Consider the following 19,025-nt stretch of genomic DNA (forward strand, 5'->3'; position numbering starts at 1 on the left):
AGGCGTATAGTAGGACAAGAAGAGCCCTCATGGGTCACAGGGACAACCCCTGAAATCTGGGACTGTCCCGCTGGATCTGGGACGTCTGAGAACTATGGCATAATCTGTTACGCTATCCCAGGAATAAGGAGGAACCTTGGCTCTCCAGCTGTTACAAAACTACAACTCCCAGCATGCATACTTGTTCTACTGTTCATGGAACTCTGATGGAAGTGAATGGAGCATGATGGGAGTTGTAGCTGGAGAGCCAAGGTTCCCTACCCCTGCTCTATCCCATACAGTGGCATCTGGTAAGACTAGTATATTGTGCTGTATGTTTTACTAATGGATACTATATACCTCTGTAGGTCTTTATACTTGTAAATGGACCCCCAAACCCCTTACACCCCAAAGTGCGCCTTTACAACTGAAACACTACCATTCCCAGCATGCCCTACAGCCCTCTGAGAGCATGCTGGGATTTGCAGTTTTGTAACAGAAAAAAAAGAAATATATATGTATATAATATAATATACATCATGATAAATCATAAAATAATTCATATTTTGTGGTAATAAGTGTAGCATCGCCTATTTCTGACACTCCACCACTAGATGGCGCCTGACATCACTGCTCACAGCGGCCATCTTTATCCCCCTCTCAGTTCCTCCCTCCCCCCGGGGTGGACCAACGTGGCGGCGTGTTGTACCGGAAGCCGGATGTTTGAGCGGAAGTGTCACATAGAAGCTTCTCCAGTGATGGCTCCCGGTGTGTGTCGTGCTCTGCTCCTGGCCGGGTTGCTGGTGGCTGCCGTGTCTCCGGGCGGGGGTGAGAAGTAACACGTGTATATGTGACTGAGGTGTCAGGCTGTGCGGATGCGTGGAGGCTGCGGGACTGGTACTTTGTATGTGGGCACCTGTGGTCTGTGGTCCTTCCACCTGTCACTGCTGTAACCCCAGAGCCTGCCCTGTGATACCCCGGGCAGATACTGCTTATAGCTCATGTCATACAGATTGTATTGGCCTAGTCATGTCCTATGTGGCCTTATCTATGTGGGGGTAGGGCCATACTCTATGTCTGGGATACACTTTGCAGCATTGGGCTGTGGAGAGGCGCTCGGCTGATGGTAGATCCCGCTCTGCACACTAGATCCCGCTCTGCACACTAGATCCCGCTCTGCACACTAGATCCCGCTCTGCACACTAGATCCCGCTCTGCACACTAGATCCCGCTCTGCACACTAGATCCCGCTCTGCACACTAGATCCCGCTCTGCACACTAGATCCCGCTCTGCACACTAGATCCCGCTCTGCACACTAGATCCCGCTCTGCACACTAGATCCCGCTCTGCACACTAGATCCCGCTCTGCACACTAGATCCCGCTCTGCACACTAGATCCCGCTCTGCACACTAGATCCCGCTCTGCACACTAGATCCCGCTCTGCACACTAGATCCCGCTCTGCACACTAGATCCCGCTCTGCACACTAGATCCCGCTCTGCACACTAGATCCCGCTCTGCACACTAGATCCCGCTCTGCACACTAGATCCCGCTCTGCACACTAGATCCCGCTCTGCACACTAGATCCCGCTCTGCACACTAGATCCCGCTCTGCACACTAGATCCCGCTCTGCACACTAGATCCCGCTCTGCACACTAGATCCCGCTCTGCACACTAGATCCCGCTCTGCACACTAGATCCCGCTCTGCACACTAGATCCCGCTCTCTTCTAGTGATCAGTAGATCCCCCAATGTCTGTCCCATAATAAATCCTAAGCCCTTTGAGGGTGATAGACTCTTTTAGTCTAAGGCTATGTTTATACTATTGTTATTGGGTCTCATCTGTCATAGGATGAGAATATTGGATATTTACGGCGCCCCTGTGGTTTGCGTCGTTTCCCATGTATACAATATAATGGACGCTTTCTTCTGCTAAGCTAGTTTACTTTTGTAAAAGAAGATAAAGTCCGGAATGTGCGACTTTATGTCAGAAAAGTAAGGCTGAGGCCCCAGGTTGCCGAAACGCAACTTTTTTTGTTGCGGATTTTTGAGCCAAAACTAAGTGGCTACAAATGGAATGGGCAATCTATAGAAAGCTCTTATATTTCTACCTTCTGGTCAACCTAGTCCTGGCTTTGGCTCAAAAAAAAAACGCAAAAAAAAAAAAAAAAAGCTGCGTTTCCGTAATGTGGTGCCCCAGCCTAAAAGACATAATGGAAGAAATCTTATACCATTATTTTTACATGGGGCACCATCTGTATCTATTGTGTATTGTGTGACCCCACTGTAAAGTCACATGTAGTACGATGACTGGTGTAATATGCTGCACTTTCCTATATATAGTGGCCTCTGGTAAGAACGCTATACTGGGCTGAGCACGAGAGCCTATGGGTGATACATCCCATTGTATGTCTTCACTAGAGCATATAAAAGAAAAAACCTTGAGTCTTCAGTAGTTGATACTTTTTTTTAATGGCGAACTAATAATGATGACAAGCTTTCAGGATATCTCAGATCCCTTCGTCTTCCTCAGGCTATAGGGATCTGAGATATCCTGAAAGCTTGTCATCTGTCATCATTATTAGGGCTCGTTCACATCTGCGCCCGGTCTCCATACTGCAGGTTTCCGTTTTCTGCACAAAACAGAGGCAGGAGACGGAAACCTGCAGGACTCTTTCATACTCATTCATTTGAGTGGGTGAGAAAGCTGTCTGGCCATGAGCGTTTTATGCTCTTCGCCGTGAAACCGGGTTTTTTAATCCGGACACAGAGTCGGATATGCAGTATTCTGTGTCCGGATTTTAAAAACCGGTTTCGCGGCGGAGAGCATAAAACGCTCACCGCCAGACCCGCTCTGTGGTTTCCGTCTTCTTGCATGCAGAAGACGGAAACCACAGAACGGAGACCCGAACACAGGTGTGAACCCAGCGTCAGTTAGCCATTAAAAAAGGTATCAACTACTGAAGACTCACGTTTTTTTTTTCTTTTATATTCCATATCCACTGCTTAACACGGTAAAAAACATTTTTTCCTTTCACTACAGCATACCTCCAATATACAATGAATTGTTGTTTTTTTTTTATGTCAGTGACTGAACTGGTGACGGCCTTAGGCCGGGTTCAGACGGGGCTTTTTGGTCCAGATTTTGACGTGGAATCTGCGTCAAAATCCGGCTCAAAAAAACGCCTCCCATTCACTTCAATGGGAGCAGGTCATTTCCTTTTCCAGCTCATGGAAGCGAGCTGCCCTTTCTTCAGGTGGATTCTGCGGCTGATTCAGCTGCGGACTTCCACCTCGCGACACTCCCGACTAGGCGCATTCATTTGGGCCAAATCCGGAGCAGGATGCCGTAACTGGATGTCTGTGCCCTGCACCGGAATCCTGTCATGGCTAGCTGTCTTTTGGATTGGATTCTGAAGTGGTCTCCGCCTCAAAGTCCAGTCCAAAAAACTCCCGTGTGAGGTTTTCCTACTAATGACACTTATCCACTGTATACAGGATTTCCCTGGGGACCCCATTGGTAACAAGATCATATATTTCTTATAGGAGTTAAATATCTATTTGGGGACATTTACTCCCTCCATATGTGACCACTTTGCAGGTCTTCCACAAGAGAAAGAAAGTAGATAACTGAAATGTCTGAAATCCTCCGAACAATGTGAAGCATGCCACGTCCTCCTCTGGTAGTTAACATTTGTTGTCGGTGAGGTTAGTAAAGAAGAAGCTTCTTCCGTTTCTCAGGAGGATCTCGAACACTCCCTATGACCCAGTTTGCACTTTGCATTTTGAAGTGAGACTCCTAAAATTTCCAGTTACACTTCATTTTCTCCTGCTTCTAGATAAACAATAAACTGCTTCAAAACTGCACTGTGTGAAGGTAGGGTAAGGCTTTTATACAGGACGTATGATGGCCACGTTAACCATGTATTACATATGAGCCCATTGATTTTAATGAGCGGGTGCAGATATTTGTCTTTTTTCATGAATCAATTCTAGGGGCCGACAGAAAGCACAGCGACCTGAAAGTAAGTCCTAAGGCAGAGGCAGGTATAGGGAGCCTGCCAATATTGTGTACCGATTGAGGCCAGGGCCCCACAGACCGGAAACGCCGCGGTGTTGTACAGTGCAGGCAAAGTGGATTCATGCGAATCCCATCCTCACTTTGTGGAAAAGGTCGCAGCGTGAGTTCAGATCAGCCGATCTGAACAGCACGCTCCCATAGAAATGAATGGAAGCACCTGTGACGCCGGCCACCGGCAAAGTCGGCGTCACAGGTGCTTCCATTCATTTCTATGGGAGTGTGCTGTTCGGATCGGCTGATCCGAACAGTGTTCGCTCATCTCTACGTGAGACTGGGGTCTCCTAAAGTGTAACTCTCATTTCGTTCCCTTTTTTCGCCATTTTGTTGGAGGGTTTGTGGTGACTGGTTTTGCAATATACTTTACTAACCTATCACACTTCCCTGTAATAGAAGACAGGCAGTACAGTTCCTGTAAGCAGTGATAGAACTAAGCAATGGTAAAGACTCTGTCCATGCACAGAACTCAATGTAGTACATAGAGATAAAGCATTTACCAAAGGGGGACGGTCACTTCAAGTGGCTCTATCTTTGGTTATATACCACCGAGAATAATAGTTCTGGTATCATAACAAAGCTGAGATTAAAGTACTAGCTGTCAAATAATCTGAGATTTTTAAATGCAGCCTGAAGAAACTGCTGCATATTAACCCCTTAAGGACCAGGCCATTTTTTTGGTTTCGCATTTTCGTTTTTCCCTCCTCACATTTCAAGAGCCATAACTTTTTCATTTTTCAGTGCACAGAGTCACATGATGGCTTATTGTTTGCGGGACAAATTATACTTTGTAATGGCACCATTCAATAGGCTGTGCAATGTACTGGGAAGCTGGAAAAAAATTCAGAATGAGGTGCAATTGGAGAAAAAATGCATTTGCGCCATTTTCATACGGGTTTAATTTTTACAGCGTTCACTGTTTGGTACAAATGACATGTTACCTGTGTTCTGCGGGTCAGTACGAACACGGTGATACCACATTTATATAGTGGTTTTAATTATTTGATACTTTTTAAAAAATGAAAAACTTTGCTGATAGAAAAAAAAATTGTCATCATGTTCTGACACCGGTAACTTTTTCATATTTCCATGTATGGAGCTGGGTGCGGTGTGTTTTTATGCGGGACAAAATGACGTTTCTATTGACACCATTTGGGGAAAGATCTGATGGTTTGATCACTTTTTATTCAATTTTTTATAGGAAGCAAAGTGTTGAAAAAAAACACTATTTGGCTATTTTTTTTTTTTCCGCTACGCCGTTCATAGTATGGGATAAATGTTTTAATATTTTAATAGTTCGGGCATTTTGGAGCGCGGGGATACCTAATATGTTGATGTTTAATGTTCTTTATTTACTTTTATATCTGATCTAGGGAAAGGGGGGTGATTTGAACTTTTATATTTTTATTTTTTATTTTTTTTTAATACTTTTAAAAACTTTTTTTTTCTTCTTTTACATTTAGGATCAAACCCCTTAGGTACCTTGAAACCTAGAGGGTCTGATTGCTCATACTATTCACTGCAATACTACTATATTGCAGTGAATAGCAAAATCACAGCAGTTCTATTAGACGATGCCTCTGGCATTGTGCAATAGAACCAATGCTATGACAAGCCTGGAAGCCTTCAATAGGCTTCCGGCTGTCATAGCAACTGATCGCCGCTTTCTGGTGACATTCAAGAGGGCGGCGATCGGCGGAAAATGGCGGCGCCCGTGCCGCCTGCACAGTTTACACGCTGCGTTAAGTTGTAAAGGGTTAACAGCAGCGATCGTGCGGGCACCGACCGCTGCTGTTAGCGGCAGGTCTTGGCTGTATTATACAGCCGGCATCTGCCCTGTATGGAGCGAGCTCAGCTCCTGAGCTCGCTCCATTCATCCCCATGCGACCCATGACGTAATACTACGTCAAAGGTCGCTGAGGGGTTAAGTTGAAATTTCCGACTGTGGTTTCCACTAATGATATGAATGTTATAGCTAGTTCTTAAGAATCTCAGCTTTCTTAAGATACAAGAACTATTTTTCTAGGTGGTATACAACCAAAGATACAGTCACTTGAAGGGACCATCCCCCTTTGGTAAATTCTTCAGTTGTGTATATAAACAATATAACTGTGTACAGACTTTCCTTAGTAACAGCTCAGTTCTATTAGGTTCACACTAGTGAATATGTAAACACTATCCCCATAAAAAGCAGTTTCCCATGGAAATCTGCATTCTTCCAGGTTTCCACCCAAAATCGGCATAGAGCGAGAATACCTGCCACGTATTTCAAGCGGGATTGGGGGCAGAGTCCTCAAACGGTCCATGAACACTAGTGTGACCACAGCCTTAGAGGATGGCTAAGGAGAATCTTACAGCCTGTTTTATGTTAGTGGCTCAAGACCCCCTGAGTTATGTTGTCGTAGTTCTGATTGATCAGGAAGAAGTTTACGAGCTCAGGAAACATACAGACTGACACCATGGTATCATCTTCAGTATGCTTCAATTTATTAAAGCAAAAGGACAGGTTTTTATAGCATAAGTAGTCACATGATACAATGTCCAAGTATGGTTACATAGTTCCGCTATACACTCTAGTTCAAACTAGCTTGTTGCGCAAAACATCTTACGACAAAATACAAATTGCTTCAGGAACCAAAATGTTCTAATGTGTCTGTTTTCCGACCAAGGCTACATCCTGTCAGCGCTTTCTGAACATATTGTTAACCCTTACATTTATAATAATAACTTTAAAAAAAATTAGGGTAATAAAGTATATTACAAAAATGGCTACCAAACACTCCCTGACACAATCATGGGCAGGGGGGTATTGGAGGTACACTTTAAGATAACTTAAATCATTCGATAGTAGTGCTTAGGAACGGTATTGGCAAGGTTAGGCTGTCAGTCACTGGCTTATTAATGATCTAGTGGATCTTTACTGCTTCTGTAAATAATGACATCTCAGCCATGACCCATATGTTTTAGGTTATGACAGATATGTATGTATGTAAATGTAGGTGATAAATCACTATGAGAGGTGTACACCGCTGATTCACCTTATTTACAAGGCAGCTTGTTACTACCCATTTGTTTATGAGCCAAAAATAAAATTCTGACAACAATATGGGCCCTTTTATGTGAACCGTTTTTCTGTCCAAATGTTGTCGGTGAAAAGACGCACAGCGTGGAGTCATTTACACTTCCGTTTTTTGGGGGGTTTTTCACGGACTGAGAGACACTAAGCAAAAAATCATTACATGCATGGTGAAGACAACTAGAAAGAAACGGTGCAAGGGTCGGTGGAAAAAAGGACAGCACACGGCCAAATTAGGGCTAGTTCACACGGGGGCATGGAGGCGGATTTTGACAGCGGATTTCGCCTCAAAATTCGCCATCATACAATGGTAGTCTATGGAGACCACTAGTGAGCTGCCCTTTCTTTCCTCTGGTATCGGCCCATTCATTTGAGCCAACTCCGGAAGGGGAAGCCGCGACGGTCGTGGCAGGCAGGTTTTGAGCCGAGACTGACGCGGCTCCCCGCGTCACTCCCGGTGCCAAAATCTGCCCCACCTGCCCGCGTGTGAACTAGCCTTTATAGCTATTGGAGCTATTCACACATTTTTATTTATTTATTTATTTTTTGTGAGAAAAAAGTAGTTCTTTTGAGTATTTTTTCTCTACTTGTCTCGGACATCGTTCATGTGCTGCCTGTGTTTCGTGTATCACAACAAGACGGGTTGTTTGTGTGAAAACAGCCTTAGGGCGGGGTCACACCTGCGCCCGGTCTCCGATTTCAGGTTTCCGTCTTCTGCCCAAGAAACTGGACAGGAGATGGAAACCGGCAGTCACTTTTCAAACCCTTTCATTTGAATGGAAACCTGAAAGCTGAGACCAGGCGCTGGTGTGAACCCGCCCTTACACTAGGTTCACTCTAATGTTCAGGTCTCTGTCGTTCAGGTCCGCATGGGGACCCAAAAGATGGAGAGCCTGTCCGCTAAAAAAGCGGTTACCCAAAGTGCCCATAGACTATGTTGGGGCCACCAGGTTTTATACTGAAACAGACAGAGAAAAGTCCTCCTTACAAGGTTTTTCTCTCCACCAATTTTAGGTGGAATTTGCGGTGGAGTCTCTTACGGAGACTCCAATGCAGATCTGAACTCTACCTTAGGCCACATATCCATAAATAGGTTCAAATATTCAGATATTGAGGGAGTCTACTACAGGATCAATAAACTCCAATTTAAAGAGCCATCACTGAACATTTAGATAAAAGGAATGCTCTTATAACATCTAAGGTAATAAAAAAAATTTTTTTTGAGGGATTAAACTCAAGGGAGAGAAAATTAGCAGCAGAGTGATCAGGACTAGAGATGAGCGAATAGTATTCGAAACTCTAGTTTCGAATGCCTCGCGCCATAGGATTGAATGGGAGCGGCCGGCGCTTAACCCCTTCGCGATCAGCCGCTCCCATTCATTCCTATGGGAGCGGAGGTATTTGAATCTAGGATTCGAGTACTATTCGCTCAACACTAATCAGGACACAAAAATTTTAATTTCCAATGCATTTCTCCTGCCTAAACTTTCCTCAGGAGTCGATGTGGCACCCTTATGAAGCTACATAACAGCACTGGATGCCATCCATGCCCTCCACAGCAACATTCATTATATGTAGAGAGCATGAGTCACAAAACAAACAGGAATATGATCTGTCCTGAGTTTTGGCCCTGGTCCCACAGCCCCATAGACAGCTAGCACAGTTTTGAGGCTATAGCGTTTTTTTGTTTTTTTTCTGTGAGCACAGTAAAAAAAAAAAAAAAAAAAAAGCTCCTTGCTGTCTATGACTAAAATCCCATAAGAAATAACACAAACAGCTAGTGAAAAGTATATAGAAGTACATACACTGTCCTTATATTTTAGAAGCTGCAGCAGAATCCTCTCAGTGCCTGCTGTGTGTAGACATGTAGAGGCTGTGAAGAGAACCAGCTCCTCCCCTCTTCATTCACTGGTTATAGAAAATCAGCCTTTCCCCCTCCACACTGTGGACCCTTCTTGATTTTAAAGGTAACTAAGGAAGGAAATTTCCTAGCGACAAGGAGTGAACAGCAAATTAGTTGGAAGGGAGACACCTACTGGCAGCAGCCTGTTTAAATAAAGTACCTTACCTTTTGGTCAGGAATCACATGCTGTATTAAATATGACTTAAATTGACTGAAAAGTCAGTGACCATTTGGGTAAGCCTTTTGTGGGCTCAACTGTTTTTGGGAACACCCATAGAAGTTAATGTGCAACCTGCGTGGCCCCTTCACCAAGAGGAACACGGATTGGGGGAAATCCTCAGGTGTGGATCTTAGAGGTGGGATTTATGCCACAAGATGGCAATACCCCTTTAAGAAATCACTTGCGTTTGTCCTCCGTGCTGTATGGTAAAGGGAATGTCCAGGATAATCCATTTTCGGCAAGGAGGCCAGGGAAGGTAAAATAAATAAAAGCATAACTCTCCCCAGTACTCTCGTGTCTCCCGCCACGTGACCCCATAGACCAATCAGCGGACTAAGTAAAGGAACCAAGACATCACTCTCATACGCCACCTGTGACCTTTTGCACCCCATGTCCTTTCCTTAGGCCGGTGATTGGCCTCAGCAGTCACATGTGCGGAATTCTGCCAAAACAAAACCCCAGGAGCAACAGGTGGGAGGGACTGGTGAATATGGTTTTTATTTTTGCTTTCTTCCCTGGCCGCCTTGTCAGAAACGGGTTATCCTGGACAGCCCCTTTAATGTTTGAACTTATAAAGATCATAAATGTTATAGTTGTCGCATCACATATTGTATGAATGCAGCTGATGTTTTTAGAGGAGATTATATTGATACAACTTAGAATATCATGGTTTTATTACAAAGAAGCTTCATAATTTTTTTTTTTATTTTTTATTTTTTTTTACTTTACAGCTGTACCTATAGATTCAAATGAACAAGAACAGGATGGAAACTTGGCCCAGTCAGTCCCACAGGATGCCAGTCTGAAGAGTGGTGCGAAGAATCCCCCTCCAGGGCAGTCCGAGAACTCCCAGCCCAATGGCCAGGCTAACTCAGGAAAATCTAACACAGAAAAAACTCTGCAGGACGGTAAGACTGAAGAGGAGAAGACAAATGAGCAGAGGCAACCTGGAAAAAAAGAGTCTGAGGGTGGTGGCCTGCCTGCAGAGAACAAGCACCAAGAGCAACCGGTAGAGTCGAAGCTCTCTGTAAAGGCAGAGCCTGGAGAGAAGAGAACACAAGATGAGCTACCACCTAAAATAGAGAAGCCCAAGGAGAAGGAAGATCTTAACGTAATAAAGCCCCAGCAGGAGCTATCGCCTGAAGAGCAGAAGCCCCAGGAGGAGCTATCACCTAAAGAGCAGAAACCCCTGGAGGGGCTACTTCCTAAAGAACAGAAGCCCAAGGAGGAGCTACCTCCTAAAGAGCAGAAGCCCCAGGAGGAGCTACCTCCTAAAGAGCAGAAGCCCCAGGAGGAGCTACCTCCTAAAGGGCAGAAGCCCCAGGAGGAGCTACCTCCTAAAGGGCAGAAGCCCCAGGAAGAGCTACCTCCTAAAGAGCAGAAACCCCAGGAGGAGCTACCTCCTAAAGAGCAGAAGCCCAAGGAGGAGCTACATCCTAAGGAAGTGAAGCCCAAGGAGGAGCTACATCCTAAGGAAGTGAAGCCCAAGGAGGAGCTACATCCTGAGGAACTGAAGCCCAAGGAGGAGCTACATCCTGAGGAAGTGAAGCCCAAGGAGGAGCTACCTCCTAAAGAGCAGAATCCCAAGAAGGAGCTACCTCCTAAAGAGGAGAAGCCCAAAGAGGAGCTACCTCCTAAAGAGGAGCTACCTCCTAAAGAGGAGAAGCCCAAAGAGGAGCTACCTCCTAAAGAGGAGATGCCCAAAGAGGAGCTACCTCCTAAAGAGGAGAAGCCCCAGGAGGATCTAACTTCTAAAGAGCAGGAGCCACTGCCTAAGGAAGATGATGAAGCAAATGATAAGAAGTCGAAGGAAGATCTTGATGTGCCGGATAATGACCAATCACCTCTAAAAGAAGATGAAGAGGATGATGAAGGTATAAGACAAGATGATACTGAAGACAATGAAGACCTCAGTATGAATGATGGGGATAATAATGAAGGTGGTGTAGAATTACAGGAGCAACAAGAAAAATTTCAACCAGGAAATAAAGACAACAATGTTTACCAAGAGGAGTCAGAAAGCAGCCATTTCTTTGCTTATCTCGTTACCTCGGCCATCCTTGTCGCAGTTCTGTACGTAGCGTACCACAACAAACGCAAGGTAAGTAAGAATACAGTGAGGGTGTTGGGTTGAAATTGTATTGTATTGTATTCTAAATGGGCAAGTGACAGGCCCAGACTAGAGGCATCGCTGTAGTGACTGGCGCAGACTGGAGGCATCGATGGTGTTGATGTACCCTAGCACAGCCACTACACAGTGGACAGAGTCGTCTACTTATGACTCCAACCTCTACGTCGTTCTGGCGCTGACAGCAGCTGATCAGTGGGGGTGCCAGGTGTCGGACTGCCACCAATATGATACTGATAACTTATCCTAATGATAACTCTCCAATATCAAAAGACCGGAAAACCCTTTGCAATGTTTGAGAAACAAATGATACTGCTTCATCCCTTCAGTGAGTAACTTGAGATTGTTTTCCTGCCGTTCTCAGATCATTGCTTTTGCACTTGAAGGAAGACGCTCCCGAGGTGGTAGGCGGCCAAACTCAGGGGAGTACCAGAGACTGGAGCATAAGGTGAGGATGACATGAATGTAGTATGCAGAGGGGGGAGGTGTAAAATAATAAAAACATGCTCACCTGTGCCCAGAGCTTATTTTTGTCCTCTGCCGATGTCTATTCAGTCATAGCGTGACCAAGGAACATACAGCATATTTTTTTCCCAATCTTTTCTTGCACTTTTTTCTCTGTTTGTAATTTTTATTACTCGAATTATGGATTAAAAGTAAAATTTTAAGAATACGGAGAGATGCTGATCTTCCTCTATTCTTGCATGTCAAAATGAACACTAGGCCAAGCTGAGCATTCATGTCTGTAGGGGGTCACAAGAGATAGCTGTTAGTTATATGGTCACAGCTATCTGAAGTGTATACAGTTTCATGGCGTCTTCCGGTAACACTAAGGGCATTTCATGATCGGTGGAGGGGACAACCAATCACAAGAAATTGGGTGGCACCAACAAGCAGTTCCCTTCACTCTATTTTAATGGGACTGCATTTGATGCCAAAACCTCACTTGGCTATCTCTGGTGGCCCTGTTGAAATTAACGCAACTGCACTCGCTACTCGACCTGTGACTCCATTCAGAACTGGGGTGACAACCTATTTCCTACCGTATGACCAGTAGTAGTCCCAGTGGCCAGGCCCTTCCACCAACCAACTAATTTTGGTACCTTTGTGTTACCAGAATAGCCTTTTAAGCCTCGGTTAGGGTCTACCTAGGGTTTTTAGGGGTTGTCCAGGAATCTCAGTACTTGGGCTGGAGGCCAGGAAAGGTGAAACATAAATCACTCACCCGTCCCTAGCACTCCCGTGTCCACCGTCCAATCACGTGAAAGGAATTGATGATGTTATTAACATGCCCCACTGATTCCTTAGGCCTCTAAGGCCATCATATGGCTTCAGTAGTCACGTGCAACAAGGACGTCCGACGGCACAAGTCCTAGCATGCACTGGACTGGACAGCGGCACTGGAAACAGCCTCCCTTTACTTAAAGGGGTTGTCCAGGAATCTTATCCTCCTGAGGACAGAGCTGAAATCCAAATGCCCAAGCCTTGTATCCCTTGTCTTCTCGTACATGTTGGCTAGTTGACCAGCATTAATCTAATATGACCAGTTTATCTCCACCACGTGACCTGTATAAAGGCTTATTCAGGTGACTGATATGTGGCCACAGACGATATCGCAGCCACAAATACTCTCACTCACAACACAAATAGCACATCCGGATAGAAATGTTGGATTGCTGCAAAACTCAGCAGATATAGAAATGATTACAGGTGTGATATGATTAGACATTCTTGCCACAAGAGGGCGTGAAAGTACTTTACTCACTGCCCTATGAAAAGGCTGTCAGGGGCTACTTTTGGGTAGTGCACCTCTTGGTTTGCTAGAAATTTCTATAACACGCTTGAAGACATTTTCCCTAGTTGAGGGGCTCTATAATCTCACTGGAAGAAGCAGGATGGTCATTCAGGTGAATTGCCCACCATAGAGGCCATTCTAACGTAGGTGTTAGGAGCGATGGTTACGCGAGGACACCCAGACACCAGATGGCCCAGATAGACCACCAGTATAGAGGATTGTCTGCCTCATTTCCTCTCCATTCTGCTGTGTGAACAGTCCCTTATAGCCTATAGAGCGTGCAGTATCGGCTCTGGACCTTTGCAGTCAGATACCACATGAAAGAGACCACCATAGGTGCCACTTTTGCCCACACTTGAGGTGTAGTATTACATTTTGAGACTATATACATGAATCCTAATGGCTCTCCTACTTTATTTTCCAGATTTGATCCATCTGCTGGCTTCAGTTCAGTCCGTCAGCAAGGAAGATGCCATGTCAAATTGTCACAGATCTCACTCAACACTCCACTTCTGAATGCCAGTGAATTTAGCACCCAGTGCCACCCTAGTCCTATAGATTACCCACCTGCGTGCACCTAGACTGTCGGGGACAAAGGAAGTAGCTGTCTGTGGTTATTCACTCTTAAGCTGTATTTGCACATTCACAAATTTATTGCTAGGTTGTGTGGACGGGAATATTTAGCAAAATTGGAGTAAATACTGTGAAAAATGTAATTTTATCTCCCAGTAGGTGGCGCTAGAATGATGTTGTATTTAAGGTATGAGACGCCAAGGGTTTTCTCCAAAGATCCACAATCGCTAGCAAATACAGGTCCAAATACTAATTTAATCCTATCCGTTTCCAGGAAAGCTGGGTGGCAACTAATAGGGAGACCCTTACAGCCCCTTTAGGTGACCTTTCGGCCCCTATATTAGCTATACAGCATTGTGAGACAAAGAAAAGGCTATATATACACCTTATACTGGAAAGAACAACTCAAGGACTGGTATTTGGTGATTTCTTGATCTAAGGAGAGGCTTAGTGTAGAGAAATATGCTGTATAGTTTTAAGAAAAGGAAAAATACCCCCCTCACCCTGTGTATACATTATTTATCCTGTGATATAGTGTGTAAAATGGCGTCCTCTTGTTATTGAATATTTAACTCTGTATGATTCTGCTGTTTACAACCATTTAGTTTCCAGAAAATATCTCCGCACCTTAAAGGGGCTGTCCAATCACTATTATTTACCTTACTTCCCCCATGCGGTCCATACAGGACCCGGAGATTTAGAGCTGGGTCATGTGATCACAACCGGCCCTGATCCCTGAAACGCTCCACCTCCCTTTTTCACAGGTATTACCACTGTTATGTGGCTGGTTGACCATAGCCGGGTCCAGTTTAAGCATGGAGGAAGTCAGGTAAGATTCCAGTCCCTGGGCAACCTCTTTAAATTGTACCTACCGTGAAGACAGGTGCATTTTATGGCCATCTTGTAGGGTTAGCTCTAAGACTGGCCAGTCACATCACATTGCACATACATACAGAACCCTATGGCAGTGGGCTGTATCCCAGAGAACAAAAGGATGAGGCCGGTAACCCAGCTTCTGCCAAGGAGGATTCTGGGCACCTCCATGATGTTGGCCCGTCCCAGCGGATATTAACCTAATGGCTATAGTCTTGTGGTGTCAGCCTACGCTGTCTGAATTGGATTGCAGACAGGATACACATTGACAGCATGACTCCATTTCTGCTGGGAATTGGGGACCAGGCACTATTTGTGGTCCCGCAGTCGGACCCCACACGGATCTGACATTGCAAAAAGTGATCATTGCAAAAAGTTGCAGCACCTGTGGATCACGTATATGTAGTATCAGTAGCCCCAAGTGTGACAACCTGCTGATGGCCCGGCGTATCATGCTCCTGTCTCATGGTAGGTGCCCTTTATATAATGAATAGCACTTTTATAAATTTATAACACCCCTTTTCAGGTGCAATGTTTCCTCTGTGAGTTGTGTAAGGCTCTGTTCACATCTACATTGTGGTTTCTGTTGATAGTAGAAAATGCAGCGTCACAAGACCTATCCCAATGATCCCTGACCACTCCCATCGACTCGTAAAGGGGTTCACCAAGGTGTCAATCATTATTTGGCCGCACGCACTACATGTCAAATGTAACTGTGAGAGATGTGAACGCTGCCTTACCTGGGTACCTTTATATTGCATAGGGCAGAGATTGCCCCCATTAATGTTCCATCGCTTTGTATAGAGGGATAGACTTATACATGATGCATAATATATTTGAACAATGTAAGTTATCGCTGACCGCCATGATGTTTAACCTCCCTGATCAGGCATCATGGGTAACGCGGTCCAGCAATACCTTGACTCGTAACTTTAGAACAATAGTATATAGCATTGTGTTTTGCACTATGTAAAAAGTGAGAGTTCCATATATACCTGTTCATCGTGTGGTAGACGGAGGTGTCAGCATTTGTCACCTTGCACTAATATCGATTATTTAGCGTTTTTCCTGATAACAGGGATCAATAGATTTTATTCAGTGAGTGAAGATGGAAATCCCAGAATGATGACGATGGCTGCAAATACATATATTATTTTTTAATATTTTCGTTTTAGCTGATTTTGGACCACAGATTTGTTTTTAGGCTGAAAACCCATTTTGCGGAAACGCAGCTTTTTTTCTTGCAGATTTTGTTGTGGTTTTTTGAGCCAAAAATAAGATTGGATGAGCAGAAGGGAGAAGCTTAAGAATTTCCTATATATTTCCCATTCCTTTTGTAGCCATTCTTGGCTTTGGCTCAAAAACGGCAACAAAAAAAGATGCGTTTCTGCAACGTGGGACCTCAGCCTTAAAGGGGTTAAAATTTGTTACAAAATGGGTTACACAAAAACGAAGAAATAGTCCCTCTTGCTGTCCTTGTTGCGACTTTCCCACATCCTTCCGTCACTCTCGGTTTCCTTCTTGCTATTGGCAAAGCAGTTATTTCCTGTTAGCCAGGAAGTAGAGACCAGCCGGGTACCTGGAAAACAGTGGAACAGGATTGGTGAGGTGAGTATCGTAGGGTTTTTTTTTTTTCTTTCTTCCTATTTTTAACCCATTCTGAGCCTTGTACACGTTCACATTTTTTCTGGTCATTATCATAGGGAATACACTCATGCCCATTGCTTTAGTATGCTCACTAAGGCTTGTGTCATGTATCACTGAATATTCACTTAAACAAGCCATCATAATAGTCACCCTGTAATAAAAAAGGTCCTTGTATTTATTAAAATGGTGCAGAAATGTATTCATCATGTCACACGATTCCCATACACTTTAGATATCCTGATCGCTGTTTCTTCAAACCTAAAGAATTGGTGGAATTCAGCAGATCTAATGTGTATGGCCACTATTTGAGGCTATTGTACACTGCTTGTATACAGAATACACATTTGGGAATATCCGTATAGTGTGTCATGTACAGATATTGAACCAGCAGGGACTATTGGGAGATGTAAAGTCAGAGCACAGAAGTAGCAAAATGCTTAGTAGGGTGCTTTTTCATTTAAAGGGATATCTACTTTCTGATATTGGTGTCCTATCCTATATTAGATCTGTGAGGGTTTGACAGCCGAGACCCCCCACAGATCTGTTTGCGGACAGTGCAGTTCCCTGTAATGTTGCTGAATATTTGTAGTAGCGTAGTAGTTTTGGTACTGCAGCACTGTCCCATTGAAGTCTATTGGGCAGCGCTACGGTACCAAAACCCATTGATACAAATTGTACAGGAGCTGATCAGCATGGCCTCCCATTATGTACACATTACCGGGTGCCACGCTGTCTCCAACAAACCTATGGGGGGGTCTTGGCTGTCAGACTCTCACAGATCTAATATTGATGACTATTAGAAACGGGATAACCCCTTTAAGGGAAAAATCTGCCGAAAACGTGACATATTAAGCAAGCTGTAGGGTTAACGAATCTGCCCTGTGTGTATGGGGTTTGGCAGCACCAGCATTGTACTGTACATTGGTTGCAGATTTCTTTCTCTTCCCCATCAGTCTGCCATATCTGTGAACTTCTTGTGTTTTCCATATAATTCTTCTTAATGTCACGGTCAGCTTGTCTTCACTTTGGACAATCCCTACTTTGACAATGCAAATCCTCTGTCCCCATGCTGGAATCTCTAGCGATCAGCTGCAATCTATAAGGAAACGTGTGTTCTGTCTCTTCACAGCGCCACCACAGGAGAACTTAAGCATAACATGTCTCCCATTTACATCAATCTGGTTTCAGGTGGATGTTGTGACGCAGATGTGAACTAAGCCTTAGTGAGACTCCCCTTTTGCAAACATTTTTGTTAGCTTGTGAACATTTCCTATTCCCCCCTATATTGGCTTCAGTCCCTGCGCCATTTTCTCCCTGCCATTCTGTAACAACAACGTGCTTGCTATAAGCGACTCTTACCATTCACTATAAAGCCGAGCTGCCACAAGATTACGTTTTCTAAATGTTTAAGGATGATGTTGTATTTTATGATTTTTTATTTTTTTAGTTTTCCTGATTTATGTGAATGTCTTCAATGTAATAATTGATTTTGTAATATGCTTATGATTTAATATGTGCCCCTAACGTGTATACTCCACGGGCGGACATTTTGGGAAAGCATATGAATAGTGGGCCTATGTGCAGACACAAAATGGGAGAATGCTCATAGCAACCAATCAGGTGATGGGTTTCATTTTCTCATCTGCACAGAGCTGGATTGGAATTGGTTGGTATGGGCAACACCTCCAGTGGATGTCTGCCGTAATGTTCAAATATGAGGCCTAGTAAGATACAAAATGGCCGCCTTCCTTGTGTTTAGATGAAAGGACAATTCCACATGCTTGTAGGGGTCACTGTCAGTGACTAGACTCAGGGACCATGAAGTTTATGTGCTGTGCAGAATATTACGTGTCAACAATGGGGCAAATTTACTAATATTGCCAAAGGCTAAGGCTCCCGTAGCGGGCCGCTGCGGAAACAAAACGTGGCGGCATTCCACAACGGTTTTGGAAATCGCAGCGTCTGCTGCACATATTTTTCCACCATGCGTGGATGGGATTCGCTAGAATCCCATCCACTTTGTAGAAACTGTAAAATCCATGCCGCATGGTGTCGCCACCAAAGCCACGCTCACGTAATTCTGTCGCATTTAGCATAGCAAATCTCCCCCGTTGTGCTTCTCAAGTGAAAAATTGATTCAAAATGACTGATAAGATGAGAAATGTTAGAAAATGACTTGGTCAATACGTTTAGAAAGCATTTTCTTAGAAAACAGCAGTAAAGATGGCCGTCATCTCTCCTGACATGGCTGGTTTAGTAAATACATGTATAACAATTCTGGGGCTTTTAAGGATTCTGCTATATGACGTCCATCTGTTATTCCTCCTGGAAAGGTTTGGTTACACCCAGTGGGTAATTCATTTTTTCACTGGCCTCGCCACTTTTCTGGAAGTTGTGTTTCCGTGATATGAGAGCGTGTGCGTCTTGTCGTAAATGAGGTGCGTCCTCCATCAGTGCAATGGCCATGAAGACTGGGCAGCCCTCATAAATCTGCCCCACTGACTGTTGATGCCAGACTATGGTACAACAAACCCAATTAGAAAGGGCAGTGGTTAACACTAGAGATGAGCGAACAGTAAAATGTTCGATATTCGTTTCGAGTAGCACCTTAATATTCGACTACTCGAATCGAATATCGAACCCTATTATAGTCTATGGGGGGAAAATGCTCGTTTCAGGGGTAGGCAACATTCGATCAAATTATACTTACCAAGTCCACGAGTGAGGGTCGGGCTGGATCCTCCGAGAAGTCT

At 44.4% G+C, this 19,025-nt stretch overlaps 1 protein-coding gene across 1 annotated transcript; it reads left to right on the forward strand.

The window, feature by feature from the left end:
* Positions 1-712: 712 nt before the first annotated feature.
* On the forward strand, positions 713-18,998 carry LOC142202600 (uncharacterized). The gene is made up of 4 exons (XM_075272799.1): positions 713-807; positions 9,988-11,357; positions 11,749-11,832; positions 13,604-18,998. The coding sequence occupies exons 1-4, from the start codon at positions 738-740 to the stop codon at positions 13,607-13,609; spliced, it is 1,530 nt and encodes a 509-aa protein (XP_075128900.1). The 5' UTR covers positions 713-737; the 3' UTR covers positions 13,610-18,998.
* The last annotated feature ends 27 nt before the right edge of the window (positions 18,999-19,025 follow it).

Source organism: Leptodactylus fuscus, chromosome 5, assembly GCF_031893055.1.
Source record: "Leptodactylus fuscus isolate aLepFus1 chromosome 5, aLepFus1.hap2, whole genome shotgun sequence".
NCBI lineage: Eukaryota > Metazoa > Chordata > Amphibia > Anura > Leptodactylidae > Leptodactylus > Leptodactylus fuscus.

Coding starts and splice junctions, on each gene's coding strand:
- LOC142202600 (XM_075272799.1), top strand. CDS start 738: ATGGCTCCCGGTGTGTGTCGTGCTCTGCTCCTGGCCGGGTTGCTGGTG. Junction 808..9,987: donor TGCCGTGTCTCCGGGCGGGG/GTGAGAAGTAAC, acceptor TTTACTTTACAG/CTGTACCTATAGATTCAAAT. Junction 11,358..11,748: donor CGTACCACAACAAACGCAAG/GTAAGTAAGAAT, acceptor TGCCGTTCTCAG/ATCATTGCTTTTGCACTTGA.